This window comes from Haemaphysalis longicornis, unplaced genomic scaffold, assembly GCF_048455015.1.
Source record: "Haemaphysalis longicornis isolate Haplotype H1 unplaced genomic scaffold, Haemaphysalis longicornis Haplotype H1 scaffold_2, whole genome shotgun sequence".
Taxonomy (NCBI): domain Eukaryota; kingdom Metazoa; phylum Arthropoda; class Arachnida; order Ixodida; family Ixodidae; genus Haemaphysalis; species Haemaphysalis longicornis.
Window position 1 is genome coordinate 229,690,305 of NW_027526295.1, and position 19,394 is coordinate 229,709,698.

The following is a 19,394-nucleotide window of genomic DNA, read 5'->3' on the forward strand; positions in this document are numbered from 1 at the left end:
ACATTGGTAGGACAAGCTGACCGAATAAGCAACTACCTATCACCGGCTTCAGATGGACGCAAGCCACAGGGCACCCTTCTCCACGCCATCAACCCCACCTCCTACTCCGCCACCTGCAAGTTCTGTCCTTAACCGTGCACACTCTAAAACATGATCTGGGGTGCTCTCAAATCCCTTCCTTCCCCATCCACTCCTCCAGCCATGAGCAGTGGGAAGGCATGTTAGCCAGCCCGGATCCCGGAGATCAGCTTCGGCTGGTCGAAAGGGCCTACCTGTCAGCGACCACCCAAGGATTTATGGACTGAGAAAACTACCAACGCGATGGGTCCGAAAACTAACTAGTTTTAATTCAAATAAAGTTTATTTCTCCCCCTCCTCACAATAGTATGCCAAGCTTCCGAAGCACGTAGGCAAACCTAAGTGTCCCAATAAACTTTCGCGTGGCAGTTGGGACGCATACCCAATATTTATCTCGTTATTTGATTCATTGTCTTGGCAAAATTCATCCAGCCCATGATCTTTTTCAACAAAAAAAGCACCACATTTCCATATGAGCATTTTATTAGCTCTGTTTTTCTCTTTTTCTGTCCCGAAAGCCAGCAAGTCTTGCGTCTTCAGGTTAACCACATGCACAGTCCAAACAAATGGTTCACACGATCCCGCCGAGGTCCATGTCACGCCAGATCTCCCTAATCACTCCAGCTGCTCGCTTCCTTTCAATCCAGTCACGCACCAAGTCCAACTGGTGCTGCGAAAAGTGCGCCTTCCAGTCGCCCACCACGCCCTTTCTCACAACAGATGATTCCCCCACTTTGACGTTTCCCTTGTAAAAACGTTCCGCAGCATCCAAGAAAGGTCGCTCCTCGTCAGTCAGTTTCTCCAACACAGCTTCATCCACTTGGCAAAGCTTCTTCATAAAAGACACGCTGCTCTTCTCCACAACGTTTCGGTAAACAGTTTCGTCCTCTTCAAGCATGCGCCGATACTCAGGCCCAATGAAGCCCGCTAAGGACAGGACAGTATTCCTGAAGTCTCCCTTCAGTTGTTCATAAGTGACGAAGAACATATTCGGTTCATTTCTGTGCGGGTACCACGAGAGGAGGTGGTCGCAATAGTCCCCTCGTTCGACTTCGCCCATGACGAAGGCCTGGACGAAATCGTCGAAGCTGCCGTCCTCGAACTCGTACACGGCAGCGCTTCGCACGTAGTAGTAGAAGGAGACGCAGGTGTCGAGAGGATTACGGGTCAAATAGATAAACTTGGCCTTGGGGTTCTTTAGCTGGTGCTCGTAGGGGAAGTGAGTCTTCAGGAAACGTGGTGGCTGCGCCTCGTTTAGATAGCGGATTCCTATTAGCTCGGGGTAAGGGGCCCTTTTGTGAAACTCGATGAAGTTAGCGGCGCTTTCACCCCTGGAAGGCAGGAATTAGAAGAAATGGTGTCAGAACTTTGCACAAACGTAATGAAGTATGGGTATAATACCTTGTGCTTTTAATAAAGTTTTATCTGCACATATTCATTGCATAAAAACGTCTCCTAAATAGGGACAACACAACAATATGGTAACGTAGCGCTCTCATGTTTAGAGAATCTTAAAGACAATCCTTAAAATGGAAGATTAGAAGAAAGTGAAGGAGAGCAGATGTTTTTACATAAATATGAGCAAAAAGCTGTAGCAAAACCGCTCCAAACGCGTTCTCTCCCCCTCCCCTCTCCCTTTTTCTGAATAAACGTTTTCCAACCAAAAATGGAACACTATATGGTTGAACAGCGCATCCCTCAAAATCCAGTCCCACTCCATCAACGGTCAGCATAGTATAATTATTTTATAGGGCTATACAAGCACATTGTTTATCTTATTATGGGATCGTTCTTAAAGCAGTTGCAATGAACTCTATAGGTATAGGCTCCGGAACGATCGCCGGGTGGCGCTGCACTCTCCCCTCCGCTAATGTCCCTAAAATTACTAAGGTAGCGCCATCTTTAGATCTCGCCGCCTTTCGCCCTCGCCCGCGCTCTTCTCTTACTTCGTTTTTTGCCATTTTCTTTTTCGCCGGCGAACGCCGCGCGCCATTGGCCAAGGGAAAAGTCACGTGGATTTTTTTTTTTTGCTCCGCCGCCGGGTCGCCTCGCCGATGCCTCGCCGGCTGGGACATTGCGCAACGCCGCCGCTGCGACGCCATTGCTGGCTTCCAAGCCACCGTCGCCACCGTGCTTCAGTACCGGAATTAGCTGCTCGCTTCGAACTTCGAAAAAATGTCGCACCGGTGTCGTTTTAGGTTGCTTCTCGGTGTCGATGTGTTGTGCCTTAGGCAGCGCGAATATCGTCAGGCAGGGCACAAGACTTCGTTATTCCGTCCGGGAAACGCGACGCAGAAAGGAGAAAAGTTTGGTTGCATAGATTTGAACGGGCATACTTCAGGCCGACGCTACCATCACTCTTTTGCGAGGTAAGTTTCTGAATGCTTGTTCTTGCTCTGTTAAATTGTGCGCGAGCTTGAGCGGTCACTTACGAAGAAATGCGTATTCCCTTCGCGACCGTCGTCCACGCTTTGTTCTGAGTAGGCATTGCGCGCAGATCCAAGTTCGTCCCGTCGTAAGCTTTGGTTTGGATAAGAGGCCGTGTATTTGTCATGTGCGCGCTTAACTTCCAGCATCAATATCAGCGGCGTAGCATGTTCAGTCAGTTGTCGTAAGGGTTTCGTGACGCGAGAATTGTTCACCTGAATTCATGCTTGTTTTGGCCGACGGCAGCTTGCGTCTGACCATGTATCGTGTGCGTTCCGAGTGCGTGTACGCTCTTTTTGGCGTGAAGTCATGTTTTGTGTGTTAGCTACCCGGGTGGTATTATAATCCCGTTGTTATGACATCGGAGTGATTTGCTGCGTAATATGGGCTTGGTCGGTGCGGCGCAAATTGAGGCTGTTGCGAGAAAAAAAATTGCGGCTAGGTAAAACAATTTAAGGTCAGCTAATATAGTGACCGCGCCGTTGACGTACGTTTGATGCGCAATTTCTGTTATCGCTTTATTAAATTCGCGCACGTTTGAATGAGCACTTCAAATGCATATTCGCACCGTAACGGCTGTACGCCCTTTCTTCCGTGTATGCACAGAGGAACGTTAATTACGACTTACGTTTGCATTACACGTGATGCCGTACATTTGCAGTGTGCGCGCTTACTTCATCTTAGTAGTCAATGGCGCAGCGTATCGAGTCATTGCGATTTGAACCAAAACACACTGGGCGACTATATTATTTTCAGCAGACGTATTTTTGTCCAGCAAAGCGCTTGCTAAACGGGTTTAGTGTAGCGAGTTGAGCGGACGCGGCACTGAGCAGATGCGCGAACACGAATTTGACCATGCTACGGTAGAACAGTCACTAACCCCCTTCTGCAATGCATTATTGCCTATATTTGCGGAGTGTTTGTGGCGCATCTCAAACTCGGTGGCGACATTTCTTTTCCCTTCTCAATAGGATTATTTCACGGATCAATTTGAGCAACGGATATTGGAGAAGCTTGGCGTTAAAAAAACTAAACCCAAATGCCACTCCCAACATTTTTTCTCACGGGAAGCCACGTCAGCAGCACAAGCCACCTGCACGACGTCATTACGGACGTTTGTTCCAATAAAATATCCATTTGCTGGCACCAATTCATTTTTGTGATTTATTGTTTTCTCTTGATAATCATCGTGACATTGGTCCTCTTTCGAATTTCTTTCGGGTGTATCCCTGTGTTAGTGCAATGTACAAATCTGCCAGAATATATCCCAGCACAAAACAATTCTGTCCAGGCGCCTCCATTAATAACGGCTGTAAACGACCGCGCCCGGTGAAAAAACGTATTGCATGATTAATTAACTGCAGTAACTAGTTACATAATTTGTACCTAGAGGGACTGTAATTTCAGTTTACCCGATCGATTGATCGCAGTCTTCTCTGGCGCGTATTCCCAGAATTACAAGTCTGCGTTTTTCACTAGGTTCGCACATGAACGTACGGCCGCGAGTGTAGTTTAGTGTATCCGGCTGCGAAGTCGGGGAAGCAGGGGCTTTTCACGTTGCTGTACGTGCACACACGCACAACAGCATGTGTATGTTTTTAGTCTACTCACAGCAGCCTATAACGACATGAAGGTGAAGGAAACATTTCTACAAAAACGGCAAAGCACTCTAAACTGCGCGTAATTAAGGCAGGCTGTAGGTCGTTAGTAAAAGCGGGCGCAGAGTGAACGCCGCTGAGGATACACAATTATCGCAAGAAAGGCGAGTGCAAGGACGCCAGCGCAGCGCTCGAACTACGGCATTTGCGAATAAGCGCACTGTATACTGCCGCGAACCGTGCGCAAGACCTCTGTGCAGTGATTGCACGACCACAGTCACGCGAATGCAAGAACGGAACTACCGTAACAGAGCAGTTTGAAATGTCCACGCTCGATCCTTTCGCATTCACGAGCTATCCTGAGGTGTTACAGAATGCCGCACACGTAAACAAAAACCGCGCTGTGCGTATGCGCCAGCGGCATCCGCCCCGCAAATATCCCCTTGTAGACAAAAATATAAAACAAAACACTATCACTCAGTGCCTGTTGGTAAAACGGGGCTCTAGAAATCCTATAAATGCTACCAAAGAGCGATTTCGGCGCGAAAACAAGAGCAAACTGCAGCGAGCGCCCTGAAGCGTAGCGAGGGCGTCTGCTCTCAAGTGGCCAACAAATATGGCGGCCCCGCCGCGGAGTTAAAGGGACGGCGGCGCCGCGGGTGAGGGGAGAGAAAAAAGAGGAGGGCAGCGGAGAAGGAGGGAGCAGTTGGCGCTACCTTAGTTCTTTCAGGGACCTTACCCTCCGCCTAGTACGCCGGGGCTGGCGCCGCTTCAGCACGTGCTTTTTACGCTACGCGCGTGCTGCATTTATCGCGCTACGGTGGGGTTCGGGTAAAATTTTCTTTCGACTTATGAAAGCATACGCATTAGCTCGTGTCCAGCAAGTTGGGTTTACACGTAGAGTAGCTACTGGGTCCATTGTTGCCGGTGCTTGTCTTGCCGTCTGCTAAAGACGCGTCGTCTGCTACGCGCCAGTCGAACAGTGCTCTTGTGGGCGACCCTTGGCTGGTCTAACCCTTGGTCTAACCACCTCAGTCATCGCGAAGCGACTGCGTCTGGTGAACGGCTTTTCAGCGCCCTAAGCAGACGCCCCCCGGCCCGCTCCTCCGCGTCTGGCAAGTGCACGTGCAGCTCGGAGTGGACGCTCTCTCCCGCACCGCCTGAGGCATCCAGCCCCCTTCTCACGAAATCAAACAAAGCGACCGCCGGCTGCGCGAGCCACTTAAGCCAGCACGTACAAAGGTCGGCGGGAACACTCCTCACTCCCCCGAAACGAAAAGATGAAACTGAAAGCGAAGCAAACGCCCCATATTGTTGCATGGTCAGCTGCCACGACAGTAACAAGGTGAAAGGATAGGATCCATTCGTTAAATTCTTCATATTCCCCGCGAAAGCGCACCAAAAGGATAGACGGTCAGCATGGATCACTGCGGTTCGAAAAGTGAAATAAGTTGGCACATTTTTGTTTGTATCTGTGTGCTTTCAGTTTACATTACCCGGCTTTGAAAATGCGAACTAGTGTTCTAACGAGTCCTCCCCTCTACACTTTTTTAATGCATGCTGCCAATGATTGTTTTCCGCTATAATAAATGAACTTCGGAGTTGTTTAGCTGGTGCCGTTCGATATCGTCCTTACATAACACAATAGGTTGACATTTTGCATGGGTGAAAAAAAAATAGTTTCTAGCGATTTACCTGGCTGTAGTAGCTCTGGTCCGTCTTGTCATTGTGACTTGTGTTCTGGACGGGATTGCTGCGTTGTTCGTTTTTTTTTTCCCCCACATTTACAACTACTGGTAATTAAAAGAGGTATACACCAAATTCTGTATATTAATAGTAAATAAAAGTTATACGCCAGAAGGTGTTCTGCTGTTTCCGCGAACTGTCACTCTAACCCATACTTGTACTCCAAGCGGTTGACAAACATTGCGAACAAAAATTCCTTCAAGGACAAGTAAAATGGAAATGCGGCGCTGTCAGCGCACCCCTTAATTAGCGTGTGCCTTTCTAGTGCGTTTTTATAAGATGCAGCTGATTGTTTCAAGAGTAAGAAATAACCTATTACCATAATCAATCACTTTTATCTTACATTTCTTGCAAGCCTCAGTGTTGCTGCAGTCCAGAAAATCCGGATGTCCGAAGCGCGAGCACGTGAAGGGAGTAACAAACAGAGAAAAGTACTCTGTGACAAGCTGAACAGCTGTCGCCTTGCAGATGAAAGGACAGCAGCCGGCGACCGCCGAACAACGCGTTTCCCCCTTAAAATCGTCGGGGCAGTCTGCCGGTCGAGCGGCGGGTCTGTAGCAGATGGCAAGACAAACGTCGACAAAAATGAACTCAGTAACTACTCTACGTTTAAACCGAACTTGCTGGACACGTGCTGACGCGTATGGTTTCATAAGTCAAAAGAAAATTTTACCCAGCCCTCTTCCTAGCGCGAAAAATGCAGCACGCGCGCAGCGAAAAAAGCACGTGCCGAAGCGGCGGCAGCCACTGCGTATTCCCGCGGAGGGGAGAGTGCAGCGCTGCCCTCTCCCGGCAAACTTTAGCTTCGCCTCCCTATATCAAGCTCTCACTCCCGTGGCGTGGTAAATATTTTGACTATGTGATTCGGCGAGACGGTGGGATTGGGTTCGGTTCTTAGTGATTTAACATCTCCAGATTCATGTCTGTTAATGTATTTCGGTAATATTATGCGAATGCACAGGCCGCTAAAATGCTTTGTTAAAACAGCGAGCAGCCACAGTGATCCAACAACACGAGAATTAATTTTAACGATTAAGGGAGTACTGACACCATAATTTTGCATTTTCTTTTGATGCTGTAAACAATAGGTTTTCGCCAATTATGAAAATCAAGCAAGAAGCGTTCAGCAGCTAGCATAAAAATAATTACAATGTATTTCTTTCAACCAGTTTCGGTTTCGATCGCTGGCAGCACAGTTGGAATTTGTGACGTCAATAAACGTCATTGAAATACCCCTGACGTCGTGTTTGTTTTTCTTATTGCTGCTGTGGTCCCACACAGCCTGCATTGGCCCGTCCTAGCTTCCTTCGGCGACGGGGCCGCTAGAAATTTTCATTCAAAAGCAATATACAAAATCGTGTACTTTTGGTGTTTTAACGCGTAGCACTCTTTGCCGAGTACTTCCCCAGGCAGGATCGTGTAACGCCCTGCATTTTTACAAAAATGCAGATTTGGCGGAAGTAACACCTGTAATTGTTATAACAGCGTAAATGGGGATAATTGGTGGAACAGTACTTTAAAAAACCAAAAAAAAAGAAACAGAGAAAAAAATAAAGTTTTTACAAAAATGCTCTGAAAAAAAAACTTGAAATATGCATCGTGTACATCTCCACCAAAACCTGTGTAGCGTCTAAACATACTCAAATCACAAGCTCATACTCAAACCCCGGGGGCGGAAAAGTGCACCAAGCTTTCAGCGTGTGGGAAAAAAATCATAAAAAGAAAAACAGGTCCTTTGGCCTACATATTTTGATGTAAGACGGCTTATATTTCCCCTGAATGAATGTCTTAAAAAGTTCGGTGTAAGGTCGTTTCTGTAAGCTGGCTTTTTCACACTGATTGTTCCGCAGTGAAGCATGTCCATCTATGAGGGAGTACGGTCACAGAAAGCGGCTTTAGCTCTTATTTTATATACACTATTCCGAAACCAATTGTACGACAATTGCCACCCAACCATTTGCAACGTTGTTCTCGGAGTTGCGGCTTAATATGAACTGAAGAACGTTAACAGCAGTACTGCAATTAGGAGGCAGCAGGCTGTTGAGGTACAAAAGTTCGTCGCAAATGTTTTTATCATTTATGTCACCATTTTGCTTGCGCTTGTTAACATGATGAAAGTCGCTGCACAGTCCAGTACGCATAAATCTTCCTGGAAGTTTTGTACAGTTGTATAAGGGACCCCCATATTCACGTGCTGGTCCGCGTGGAGCGTTCCTTGGTTGACGTCTTTACAGTGTCCAACATTTCATAGAAGAAATTCGTCTTTAGTGTTTCTTCCCCGTTAATTGCTTCAGCTTCAAATTCGTAGCTGAACTGTCGTTTCTTGAACCGCCACCGCGGAGCTGGCCTCCTGTCGACGTCGACGCACATGCCTTCAGCAAGGGCCCTAGCTCTAAGCAAAGACGTTTCGTATCCGTCACCTCGATATTCTGAAATGTACTCTGAACATACTCTCAGTAGCTGGTTACTTGCGAGAATTTCAGTTGTTTTCATTGCATGCTCTTGCTTGCGGCTTTGACCTGAAACAGTATGCCATGCCAAACTACAATGGCTTGAAGTCTGTGAGCTGGCCTTTGCCTGCTGAGATGCAGCCAGTCTAAGAAGCGTATCATAGAGCTTAGCTGTCTGGTAACGGACGGGCTTCAGGCTTTGCATCCTGCATTCCCCGTGGGTGTCGCAAAGAGGTTTTAACGTGAGTTCCTTAAAGGGAAGCTGAAGCGCTTTCCAGAAAGTTTGAGTTAGATTAACAGTTATATAGTTTCTTGCGCACTGATTCCGAATATCACATTGAAATTTATCGTACATGAGTCCAAGTGGCATTTACCTTGCAAAAAGCGCGGCCCCGTTTGAAAGACGCGCGCTTTTCGTCTTTTGACGCCCCTGATTGGTTGCGCCCGTCATGACGTCAAAGGAGGACACCCTTCGGCCGCGCGGGTTGTCGGAAGCATTGCGAACGATCGCACGGTTGCCTTTGCGGCAATTTAGCTTGCAGTTTAATTTTCGCACATGACTGGAAGTTTGTTTTATAATTTCCCGTGCTGTTGGTTCAATTATCTTGGAGCTTAAATTTGCTTTACACGACAGAACCCCAAAGCAGTGATTGTGACGTCGACTAGTGGGTTCCATCAAAATATTTTTGAATTAGGCAACCAGCATCGAGGGATTTAATACCTTATGTTAACATTAGGTATTGCCTTAACTGTTTCTTATTATACACAAAACCATTTATGCCGAAGATTAATGGGCGTTTTATAAACAATCTACCAGCGAAAAGCACGTACGTGCACTGCGCGAAAAAAAAGCGTTCATGCGCTGTAAACGTATATGCGAGACACATCTTGCCGGTACACGCATAAACCAACAAGCAGACTCTGCTTCCGCATTTCCTTTGTTCGTTGTCGCCCACCCCAGCCCCGTTACTCATCCCCGTACACAGACCCACACGCGCGCGCCATTTCGGCAGCGGCGCTACGGCGCCTCCGCGATTGCTAGCTGCACTTCGATGAGTGGCGTCTTACTGCTTCACATGCATTTATTCTGAAAACACTGCAGCATACTAGTACCTGCTCAGCATTATTAGCTGTAGTAGGGCTTGATTTTCGCTTGTGCGTTGCGCATTCTGCTACAATATTACGACCACCTCGTTATAATTAACAGACCAGTCGGACAAGGCAGTTACGTTGTAGTTACGTTACTTTAGGTAACAATCACCAAACGTTTGTGATAATGAATCGTTGGCCTGTTTCAGCATTTCTAGATTTACGCATTTACCGCGCTTGTCGGACAGAGGCCGTGTATTTACTCTTCGTTCCTAATTTTTTTAGTATCATCATTATATATATATATCACCGACTATCACTGGAGCACACTTGAGGTTCAGTGACAACAAGTGCTTGCCAGGTTATAATATGCAGCCACACGGAATCTTGGGCAAAAAATTAGGCCCCCGCAGTCAACACAAATTATGGCACGGTGGCGGTTCGGAGTGGTGTTTTTTTTTTTTTAATTCCAGACAAACATCACCTTATCGTGACATGTATACTTGCAAAATAAGTAATCTGGTTGTATTGGTTCTTTTACTTTGTAGGAATACTGTTTACCTCTTAGCCGGGAGAGAACTTCTATCAGGCTTAATCCCTTGTTTTAGTTTCGCCAAAAAATTGTTTTTTTGAACACTGTCCTGAGTCCATAGGGAAAGAAAACCGACGCGTTTAACGAAACAAGTATTTCCTGAACAAATGTGACTTGGTTTCTGGAATTGAACGAAACATCCCCGGCCAAAGTACAGCAGTATTTCCCATTCTTCCTAAATCTAGAATCTAATGTGAACATTCACGTCCGTCGCATCGAAAAAAAAAAAACCGCATTGCAGCGGTTTACAAAGTATTTAACGTAGTGTAGTATATTCTCTGTCATCAAGCACAGCCACCTCGGCTGTTACTTCCGTATGTTATCAAGCATCCCGGCGTGGCATTATTCTGCTTAGGAATACGGCATCGTATGCCTCGTTTGGCGTTCGTGCATACTTTTTGAACACGAAAATTGTACAAATGATTGCTATCAACCACAACAACAACAAGTATCATTCACAAGGAAACACGGCGAAAAGAGCATGGCCGAGGCGGCCAATCCGACCGGAAGTCCAGGTATGACGTTTTTCAGCCGGTTTTCGCCCGCGCTCTTCGGTCTTCCGGCATCGCGCGGCGAGATGGGGGCGGGGCATCGGGCCACTTTTGTTTGCTCATTGCGCCGCTTCTATTGCATGTATTGCGAAAATATTTCGTACACATGAACTATTCAATGTGTACTTGCTGCTAGACAACTTTTCTTTTAATTCTAAAACCACTTCACCTTCCCTTTAACGTGATGTATGAGGATCTTCTGTGCAGCTTCTGAAAAACGACAACGGTGTCCGTTTATTTTTTACGTAGAATACGCCCGTAAAATTATGCATTTGTTTGTAGTTCCAGGAACGCGTGCCTGCTCATTCATTGAGTGGGGCGCGCAGAGCCAGAGACAGGCAAGGAAACATCGGCGAGATGCGTAAGTAGGGGTCTTCTTGTGAACTAAAACAGCGGCCGCACTCGTTCCTAGCATATACCCCAATTACCCAGACATTGACATAAGTGCAAAGTTTCAATGTTAATCTTGGTGACAGTGGAGTTGAGGGATATGGTGACTTCTGCATAAAAATGTCACAAATGTTATACTTATAATCATGAATTCTGTCGGTGCAGAATAAAAGTGCCTCGGCTGCGGTCTGTGGTGATGAAAGTTTGGAGCACTAATTTTCTTCACACACATGGGCACAACTCCAGCGGGGAGAAATGATTGTTGTCAATATGAGCTCATCCTGCTGAAGTAATGTTATAGACAGTGTGAGGTTTGCCTGGACAGATGAGGTTGGTTTAGCTTAATACAAAAATTAGGCTTTCTGCTGTGCTTTAAAGGGCATCCTTCCGTCTCTTCTGTTTCTTTTTGGAAACTTTCACCACACGACAGTAATTTCAGCAATTCTGTCTTTCTTTTCTTTGACAATTAGCCCTGTTTAGAAATGTGCGTAGGAGAAGACAGCTGTGGCCGCGGGTTAACACAAAAAAAGTTTTTTTTCTGCAGCATCTTTGCAATACGGGAGGGAGGAGATTCCAATCGAAGCCAGGGAATCCCAGACTTGAAATGCCTTCCACGGGGCGAGGACCGTAACATCAGCCTCTTCTCAATAACTAGTGTTTTCATCTCTCAATGTTTCATGTTTCAATAATACATAATGTTTGAATCCCTCACTGTCTCTCTCTCTCTCAAAATAAAACTAACCCTGGCTTTAAAATAATTCCAGACCCAAAGAATGCAACCTCTCTTTCTGAAGTAGCCTGATAATTTACGAAGTTTTGTTCGTGCAAATGCACACAGTGACAGTACTAGCAGTAAGATTGTTCTTTACACAAAAATAAGATTAATTAAATTTTTTGCGTCACTTTTTTCTACCTTGAGAAGCTTACTTGTCGGGCTAATAACTTCGCGACAAGGCGCCCTTTCAGCATTAGTTTTATTCTTGAAGCGCGTTAATTAAGGCACCGAAAAGTGTTGGAAGCAAAAGTTATACTTGATTTAGGTTCGTGAATACGAAAGCCACGTTCCTAAGCCTCCTCAGGGGGCTTGTGGGAAGGTCAATTCCCCCTTCGCACCCCCGTTTTGTGGTGATTTGGACATGAAGTTTTCTCTCCCTCACTTCAAGGTGCACCCTCCGAAGTCTTCTTTTGATTGACGGAAGACAGGGAGGGGTCTGGGTGTAGATACCAAGGAGGAAGGGGGGGCGGGTACGTTCAGTACAGGCAAGGAGGTTGTATAAAAACTTCTGGAGTGGAGACGGCGGTCGAAAACCGACGCCGACGGCCGCTATCTTGCATTGGGCAGAAAACTCTATCCGTCGTATCAGCCACACCGGTTGCTTACCGCGGCGACGGCTCTCTTCAACACCCAAAGAGACGCAAACGCTGAATCATTGTCCGAACCATGTGAATAGCTGACGCGTAAGGCAAAAATAAGGCTGCCGTCAAATATCATAGTCAACAAAGCCAACTTATCTGCCGTTATCTCCCATGTAAATTTAAAAAAAAACACGAAAGCACTTCAGCGTCCCCGCCAGGTCTGGGCCCTTTCTGCCCACGGCAATATGGCTACCGACCGGTGTGCCCGGCGTCAACCATGGCTTCACCTCCCTGCGTTGTCGGCTGTGGGAGACCTCCACTCCCGGAGTTTTATACAACCTCCTTGAGTGGAGGTCGGCGCTCTCTCCTCGCTGGCGCCTTGTGCGACCGCACTGGTCGCCCGTACCCCTAAGAGCGGCACCTCCTGAAAGGGCTACAGAACGTCTCCGAGAAGCTGCCGGTTCCCAAAGCCCGTATAACGTCATTCGTCACGCTGCTAGCGATTTCGCTAGTGCTGGCAGACTCAGGTAGCTCATAGATGGCTTCGAAAATTGCGGGAAGGCATCTTCAAAACCACTGAAGAAATTTTTATCGTTTTTAAGGATTCTGAACTTCGCGTCACTACTCCTTTAAATTTAACATGCCAGTGCCCACGCACAACAATACTTCGTGCTTGGCACGGTTGGGCCACATTCTAGTTAGCGCTGCCTATCGTACGGAGTTAGCCTGCTGGTGTTCAGTTCACCCGCCCAAAACTAAGGGTTCTAATTGGTCATGTCTGTTTGCATATATGATCACGTCTCAATAACAGCTCTGAGGTTCTACTTCGCGCATTTCAATTTTGCCAGGGAGGCATTGACGGCCACGGACTGCTCTTTTACGCGTAAAAATAGATGTAATTGAAATCTGGCACTGTGGTGGATATTACTGAAAGGGCTAAATTCTGCCGCTTTTACGGACGTAAACCATAAGAGTGGGGAAATAGTGTTACATGACGGCAGGACGCAGGAAATGAACTATGGAAGATGCGAGTGATGTATGTACACTATATACACGATGTCGGCCATGAGGGAGACCGCACAGCTGGGTCTTCATCTTCTTCTCTGGAGATTGGACCGATACTTCTCTTCTTATTTCCGTGACACATCCCCCTCGTCGAAAGCGACCGTCCCGGTCGAGGTCGTCGGATATGTACAGATGCGGTGACAATGCACGATGAGAGGAAGAGTGGAAAAGTCCTTGCCGCCACGGATGAGAATGATGGTCCCGGCCCCGGTGCATCAATGCCCGCCGACACGGTGAAACAACGTCCAATGGCCTCGGGGATGCGCCGGAGTTCTCGGCAGGGGAACGGCGTCGTCTTCTATGTAGGTCGAGGCTGGTCACGTCGGTTTATCTCGGCAGGTCATAGGCTGGGGACGCGAGGCTGGGGAATGGTGCGTCCATGGCTCACAGGGGCTGGGGAGGGCCGACGCAATCCAAGAGCCTTTCAGCGATGTTCAAGTAGCCGAGACGAAACGAAGCGGGGGCCAGGACGAGGATCAACACCGCAACCTCCACCAAAACATGTTACATGACGGCAGGACGCAGGAAATGAACTATGGAAGATGCGAGTGATGTATGTACACTATATACACGATGTCGGCCATGAGGGGGACCGCACAGCTGGGTCTTCATCTTCTTCTCTGGAGATTGGACCGATACTTCTCTTCTTATTTCCGTGACCATAGTTTCCCCTGTACAATATTGGTTCCCATCTATTGAAAATTGTAGACCCGGAAAGTCGTCAAGAATGGAGACCCGAAAGCATACATGTCTCCTTCTAAAGATTGCTGCACCGCCTACCTGTTTGTCTTTTTGTGTATTATCCTATCCAATCTTTTGCTCTGTAAAATTTAAAGTTGGGAAGCATTCAGCACGGCAACGCGTCAACTTGATTCCTGAGAACCGGTTGATTTTGGATAACTAAAACCGTTCTGTTTTCCTGCACACTCTGTTCGTACTGAGGGTCTGCTAATGAACTTCCGCCTATGCTGTACCTGTGAAGGATGAGCTGTATAATCTGCTCGAGCCAGTTGTTGCCGCACTTGAGGTAGCAGACCATCACCAGGTCGTCGTCTCGCGGCATGTAGGAACGGGCGCTGCGAACATTCTCCGGCAGGTACGTGTTAGCGAACTTCAGGCCATCGATCAGTTGATACGCGGGGAAGCGTGTTGGAGCCATGCCTAAAAAGAAGAAAAGGTTGTGCAACTCATGAAGCAACTCTGAATACAACGTACACAATGTTTTTGCTTACATTTTCCGTTAAGCAAACTACTCGTGGCAACGGAGAAACAGCCTATATGCATACAATTTTGTCAAAGGGGTCATGAAGACAAAATGCAACTTTGCTCAAGTGAACAGTACTAGCCTTCGGTAGCTCACTCAGCCCAGTTACAGCCGCGAACGACGTTTTTTAACAAAAAAAAAATGCAAGAAATATTAAAGAACGTTCAAATTTGGCGCTGAACTGACGTATTATGGGTAGGAGTGATGTAAAATTGGCTAACACTAAAAGCATCGGTATCAGTGTTGAACTGCGCGCTAGCATTCAAGTGATACGACCAAGCGGAACTAGAGGCCCCACGAGAGTTGGCCTGCGGTCGCCAATCACATGAACAAAATTCTGTGACGTCATAAAAAATTCGCCGGAAAGGGACAGGGGAGTCGCCACTGGTTAATATGCTCTCATTATTAACTTCGTTATTTCTTCGAACTGGGTGATAAAATTAGTATCGTTACTATCGGAACAAAGCAGCCTTTCTAATGAGCCAAACTTGAGTCTCGTCTTTATAGCCCTTTTAAAATACTGATTAACCCGAATTTCAAGGCGGGTTCAATTGACGTCTACTTAAGTTTAATTAAGCAGCACAAATTAGACGCTGGTTCCATCCGTATCCTACGCGTATAAGTTGCGTTTAGTAATGCAGAAATGTACTTGAATTTAAGAGTATTACGAAAGTTTCGATGCCTAACATACCGAAAACATCCACGGCTACAAAGCTTGCTAGCAGATTACATTGTAGACACCCTTTAATACTAACCCGACCGTAAAATTTCCGAATAACCATTTCTCTGGGGCCTTAAATTCCAGTCATGAAACGTTTACTAAGTTATGTCAATTACCGTGAGAAATATTTAGTACGACAGCACGACAATTCATATCAGTAAAATCCGTGCTCGATTCAAACATCACACCTTACCCGTTAATCGCCACCGCAGCGTGCGACACTACGATGAATTTCGCCCGTCCGTACTGATGGCTACCAAACAGTCCCTTAACTCGTATCTGTTCACGTGCTGAAATGTGAGAGGAACGTGAAGTTACAAAAGATTAATCCAAATTGGAAGCGTTCGGGCAAACATGTGTGTCACCTTAGCAACGGGTCCGCGCGGCCACCACCATGGCGGCACGCGCATCAGGCCGTCCCTCCGAGATCAAAAGCATTACCTTCTAGAGAAACGTGGGTTCATTCTTTTCCCTCGAAGCGACGTACCGCAAATGTTCCTCTCCGCGGCAGAATGCGCCCTCAGCTCTCAAGTGGTTCCACCACGCATATTCGATAACGGAGCCAGCGGGTATCGTGTAGCGTTTTTTTCCCCGTCGGGCGCTCTCGAAGGGACTTCGTTTCGGCGGCCCGTTGCCTACGCAGGCCGCCGCACTGGATTTAGTTGTCGCCCGGCTTTCGCCCTGCTGGTGCGGGCCGTCGAGTGCCAGCTCGCGCTCCTCAGTACCCGTCCGTCGGCTACACTCCATTCCAGCAAACTCTAAAGTGGTTGGAACCGCCGCAGACTTCGCTCCTCGTCACAGCAAGCTCGCTCGCCTCCACGCATCCCCGTTCCCTACGAGGCTTCTCGTCTCCGGGACGCAGCATGACGCCAGTCAGCAGCGAAACATGTTTACGATGAGTTGATGTCTAGCGATGAGTTGATGAGCATCGATGAGTTGTTGTCTAGCGCTAGTCCCGTGTGATCTCTACTTTTGTCCCGTCTTTACCACGCTACGTAACCATGTTTCACAGTTCGAACCAACTAGCCCACATTTACGCGTTGGCCAGTCAGCAGTGTTCGAGGCGTGCTGTGTGCGACAGGATCAACCACAGTGGAACTACTCTTCTCTACTCTTTCCTCGCTTTTCTAATTTTACTTTTCCATCCTATCCAAGAATCACATCAAAATGTCGCTTCTGTTATTCATATCTATTGACGCCGCCACGGCCGAGAAGACGGGGGTGAAGTGCTTGAGGCATAGAGATAACAGGCTTGAGGTAAAGTGCCTCGATTCACGCGTCCGCCGTGGAGGTGGAGACACGTATGCGCTGACGCCGCCATTTTGAGTCACTCGCTCGCCGCCGCACCAAGTCAGGGTATCAAAACCGCGGTGACATCGCCGCAACGGGGTTTACTGGCGAAGTTTGAGTCATCTTATCTGTATCGCGTTGCTTGGTCTTGTGGGAAGCGAGAAGAACAGCGCGTTGAGCCCTTTGACCCATAGGGTTTCTTAGTAAGTATACTAGAGAAGAAACTGCACCTGAGAATCCATGTCGTCGTGGGGGTTTATAGGAAGACTCCCGCTTTTGGCTTGGGCTTGGCATGGCAGTTGGACTCTTCAACGGTTTTTTTATTTGCTTTCTTTACTGTGCAACAACACGTCTACGAGTTGCTGGGTGAAAGAGCAGGCAGTGCGTGACCGTACCTAACATTGGCCATGCCGGAGTCGAAGGAACGTATCACTGAGAACGTAATATTCCGCCGCGAAAGTTGTAGCTGACGAAAAAAAAAAAAAGAAAGCAAAGGTACTTCGACGAAGACCAGATACGAGAGATACGGGCGCATGCGGCCGTCCATATCTTGTCTTCGCTCACGGCGGTTAAACGCCACGTTTTTCTTTTTCTTCAAGCATGAACCAACTCGCTCAGCAAAAAGTTTTGTTAACCTGTAGCTGACGGTCGGTGCACCGCTTCACCACGAAGGTGGTGTTTTAATAGGCACGCACAAAAACATTTCGACGCTTTTCAAACACCGCATTATTTTAAATAACGGTAAAATTTATCAAATGAGAGTCTCTAACGAGTTTCTCCAAAATATTAACATTGTTGTTAACTACCAGCTCTGACCTTCAGAATAGTGGGCACAGACTTTCCGGCAAAAATACGCTTTACTTCCTTTTTCATTAGCTTTAAAACAGCCTATTTTATTTTCCACTTGTACAATACCACACGATTATTTGTGTTTTTGCGGCACTGTGTTCGAATATACAGCCACTAACACGTTTCAATCCAAGCCAATGATGAAATTAAGGTGAGAGCATGATATAATGGCAACCCATGACGACAGAGACGGCCTTGATGTGAGCCGCATAGACGCAAGCGTCAGATTCCTCTCTAGTGTATAAAGTAAGAAACTCTATGCTTTGACCCAATAACGGCGGAACGGGACCGTTCAAAAGGTATCTCCACCCTGTACGGCGGCGCCGGCATCGTGGCACCCTAGCACGAGGGGAAGTAGAGCGCCACCACATAATGTGAGGGCAATTAATAACATATTGGTTGACGCCACCGCCGAGAATCGGGTTGAAACGCGGCATACGATGCACGCTGGCATGGAGGAAGATGCACGCTGGTGTTCTTTTTTTTCTGCGAGATACGGGCGCAAAGCGCATGTGCAGGCACAGTGGCCACAGTCATGGCGGTTTTCAGTGTTGCGAGGCGAAGAAATTGGCCTTTAAACTTTTCAGTGTATACCACCTATAGGTTATGGACCACAATGACTTGAAACGCATGCTGAACGGCGAAATCCTCCCCCAACTCACGAGGAGTGCGACAGCGAGCGTTGCTCGCCGCTCAAGAAACTCTCCTTGCAAGGACGACATTTTGGGGAAAGCTAACCAAAGCTAGAGCGGACCAACCACGCACCGGACGCAAGTATGTAGGCATCAGACAACCCACCCAGCCAACAGATCTTGCCAGCCCCCCGGCAACCGATACCAACAGCGACCATTTTCGACATCACCAGTACTGCACCTCCCAAAAGAAAGACTATAGCCCGACTGACATAAGCGATAACATCGGCGCATCGATTCTCTGAGCAATAACTTCGAAACGCGTATTTCAGGCTACGCCAGCTACAGAACACACTCATGAAGCACACGTATGAAACACGTGCACGAAACAAATTTGTAAACCGTGAATCGAATACTAAGCAAGGCGAGATACAATCAGTGAATTCCAATCACGCCAATAAGGCAAGGTGGGCAGTTGAAGGCACTAGGATCAACAAATACAGTGAAGTCTAGAATCTAGAACTGGAAAATCCCAGGTACAGCGCGTTTGAACAACATCAACCATTGCGATAACCATCTAGCTGTTCAGGTAAATACAAGGATGCAGGGAAATATACGAGAGGTTCCGCATGCGTTGGTAACGCGCCCTCGAATGTGTCCCGCAGTCATAAGAAAACCATAGTGGGTTGTGCGGTCCACATGAAACCAAAGGTTCGAGCTCAGCTCCGTACCTCGTGGAGCTTTTTGTTTTCGGTGTAACGATGATTAGCAAAATATTTATATGTTACGCTTATTCAATTTACGTAAGACGGAAGCGCCGATTATCGCCAGGGCCAAGCGTACTACATGGGAGCGAACAACGGGCGTTGGGAAGCTGGACGCCATCGGACGTTCGCTAAAAAAATTCGATAAAATTTGATGGGTTTAGACAACATACTTCTGCCTAAAAACACTCTTCCTGTACGAAAAGACTTGTCTCCACTGACTTGCAGTTGAGCACATGCCGACCAGGTGCATGCAATAGAAATAATAGTATATTTACCCACCGGTGAAGTTTGGAACGTGTCTTCAGTGAAAGGGGCGGTGTCGTCGCTTGTCGCCTGGAAGTGGAAACGGCTGACGTTCAGAAATTCTAAGCCCTAGGGAATAAACAACTTCGCGCTTCTCCGCAGATTATCAGGTCTCGTGTGCTTGGTTCAACGAACAGGCTGCCGACGTCCGCTCGCAACGGTTGGCAGTGAAGGCACCCTAGGTGGGAAGTCGTCGCTATCGCTTCAGAAGCAGCCAAGGCTTCCG

At 47.4% G+C, this 19,394-nt stretch overlaps 2 protein-coding genes across 5 annotated transcripts in view; one reads left to right on the top strand and one right to left on the bottom strand.

Moving 5' to 3' along the window:
* Nucleotides 1-543: 543 nt before the first annotated feature.
* Nucleotides 544-19,352, bottom strand: LOC144170064 (sulfotransferase ssu-1-like). 4 transcript variants are annotated; one of them, XM_077699598.1, is made up of 4 exons: nucleotides 19,145-19,352; nucleotides 15,521-15,617; nucleotides 14,317-14,503; nucleotides 544-1,409 (listed from the first exon to the last, which is right to left on the bottom strand). In XM_077699598.1, the coding sequence occupies exons 3-4, from the start codon at nucleotides 14,499-14,501 to the stop codon at nucleotides 650-652; spliced, it is 945 nt and encodes a 314-aa protein (XP_077555724.1). In that variant the 5' UTR covers nucleotides 14,502-14,503; nucleotides 15,521-15,617; nucleotides 19,145-19,352; the 3' UTR covers nucleotides 544-649. The 4 variants fall into 4 exon arrangements, with proteins under 4 accessions (XP_077555724.1, XP_077555725.1, XP_077555726.1 ...); XM_077699599.1 differs by lacking the exon at nucleotides 19,145-19,352 and adding an exon at nucleotides 15,769-15,864; XM_077699600.1 differs by lacking the exon at nucleotides 15,521-15,617 and having other exon boundaries at nucleotides 19,141-19,352.
* LOC144170066 (delta-sarcoglycan-like) overlaps nucleotides 12,548-19,394 on the top strand; it is a 38,218-nt gene continuing 31,371 nt past the window's right edge. The window contains exon 1 of the mRNA XM_077699602.1: nucleotides 12,548-12,804. The gene's annotated coding sequence lies outside the window, so the exon portion shown is untranslated. The remainder of the gene's footprint in view (nucleotides 12,805-19,394) is intronic.

What these genes read in the sequence shown, in the direction of transcription:
- LOC144170064 (XM_077699598.1), bottom strand. Translation starts at nt 14,501, where the DNA reads ATGGCTCCAACACGCTTCCCCGCGTATCAACTGATCGATGGCCTGAAG. An exon ending in ATACAGCTCATCCTTCACAG is followed by an intron (nt 1,410 to 14,316) that starts GTACAGCATAGG and finishes CCTGCCTTCCAG; the next exon opens with GGGTGAAAGCGCCGCTAACT.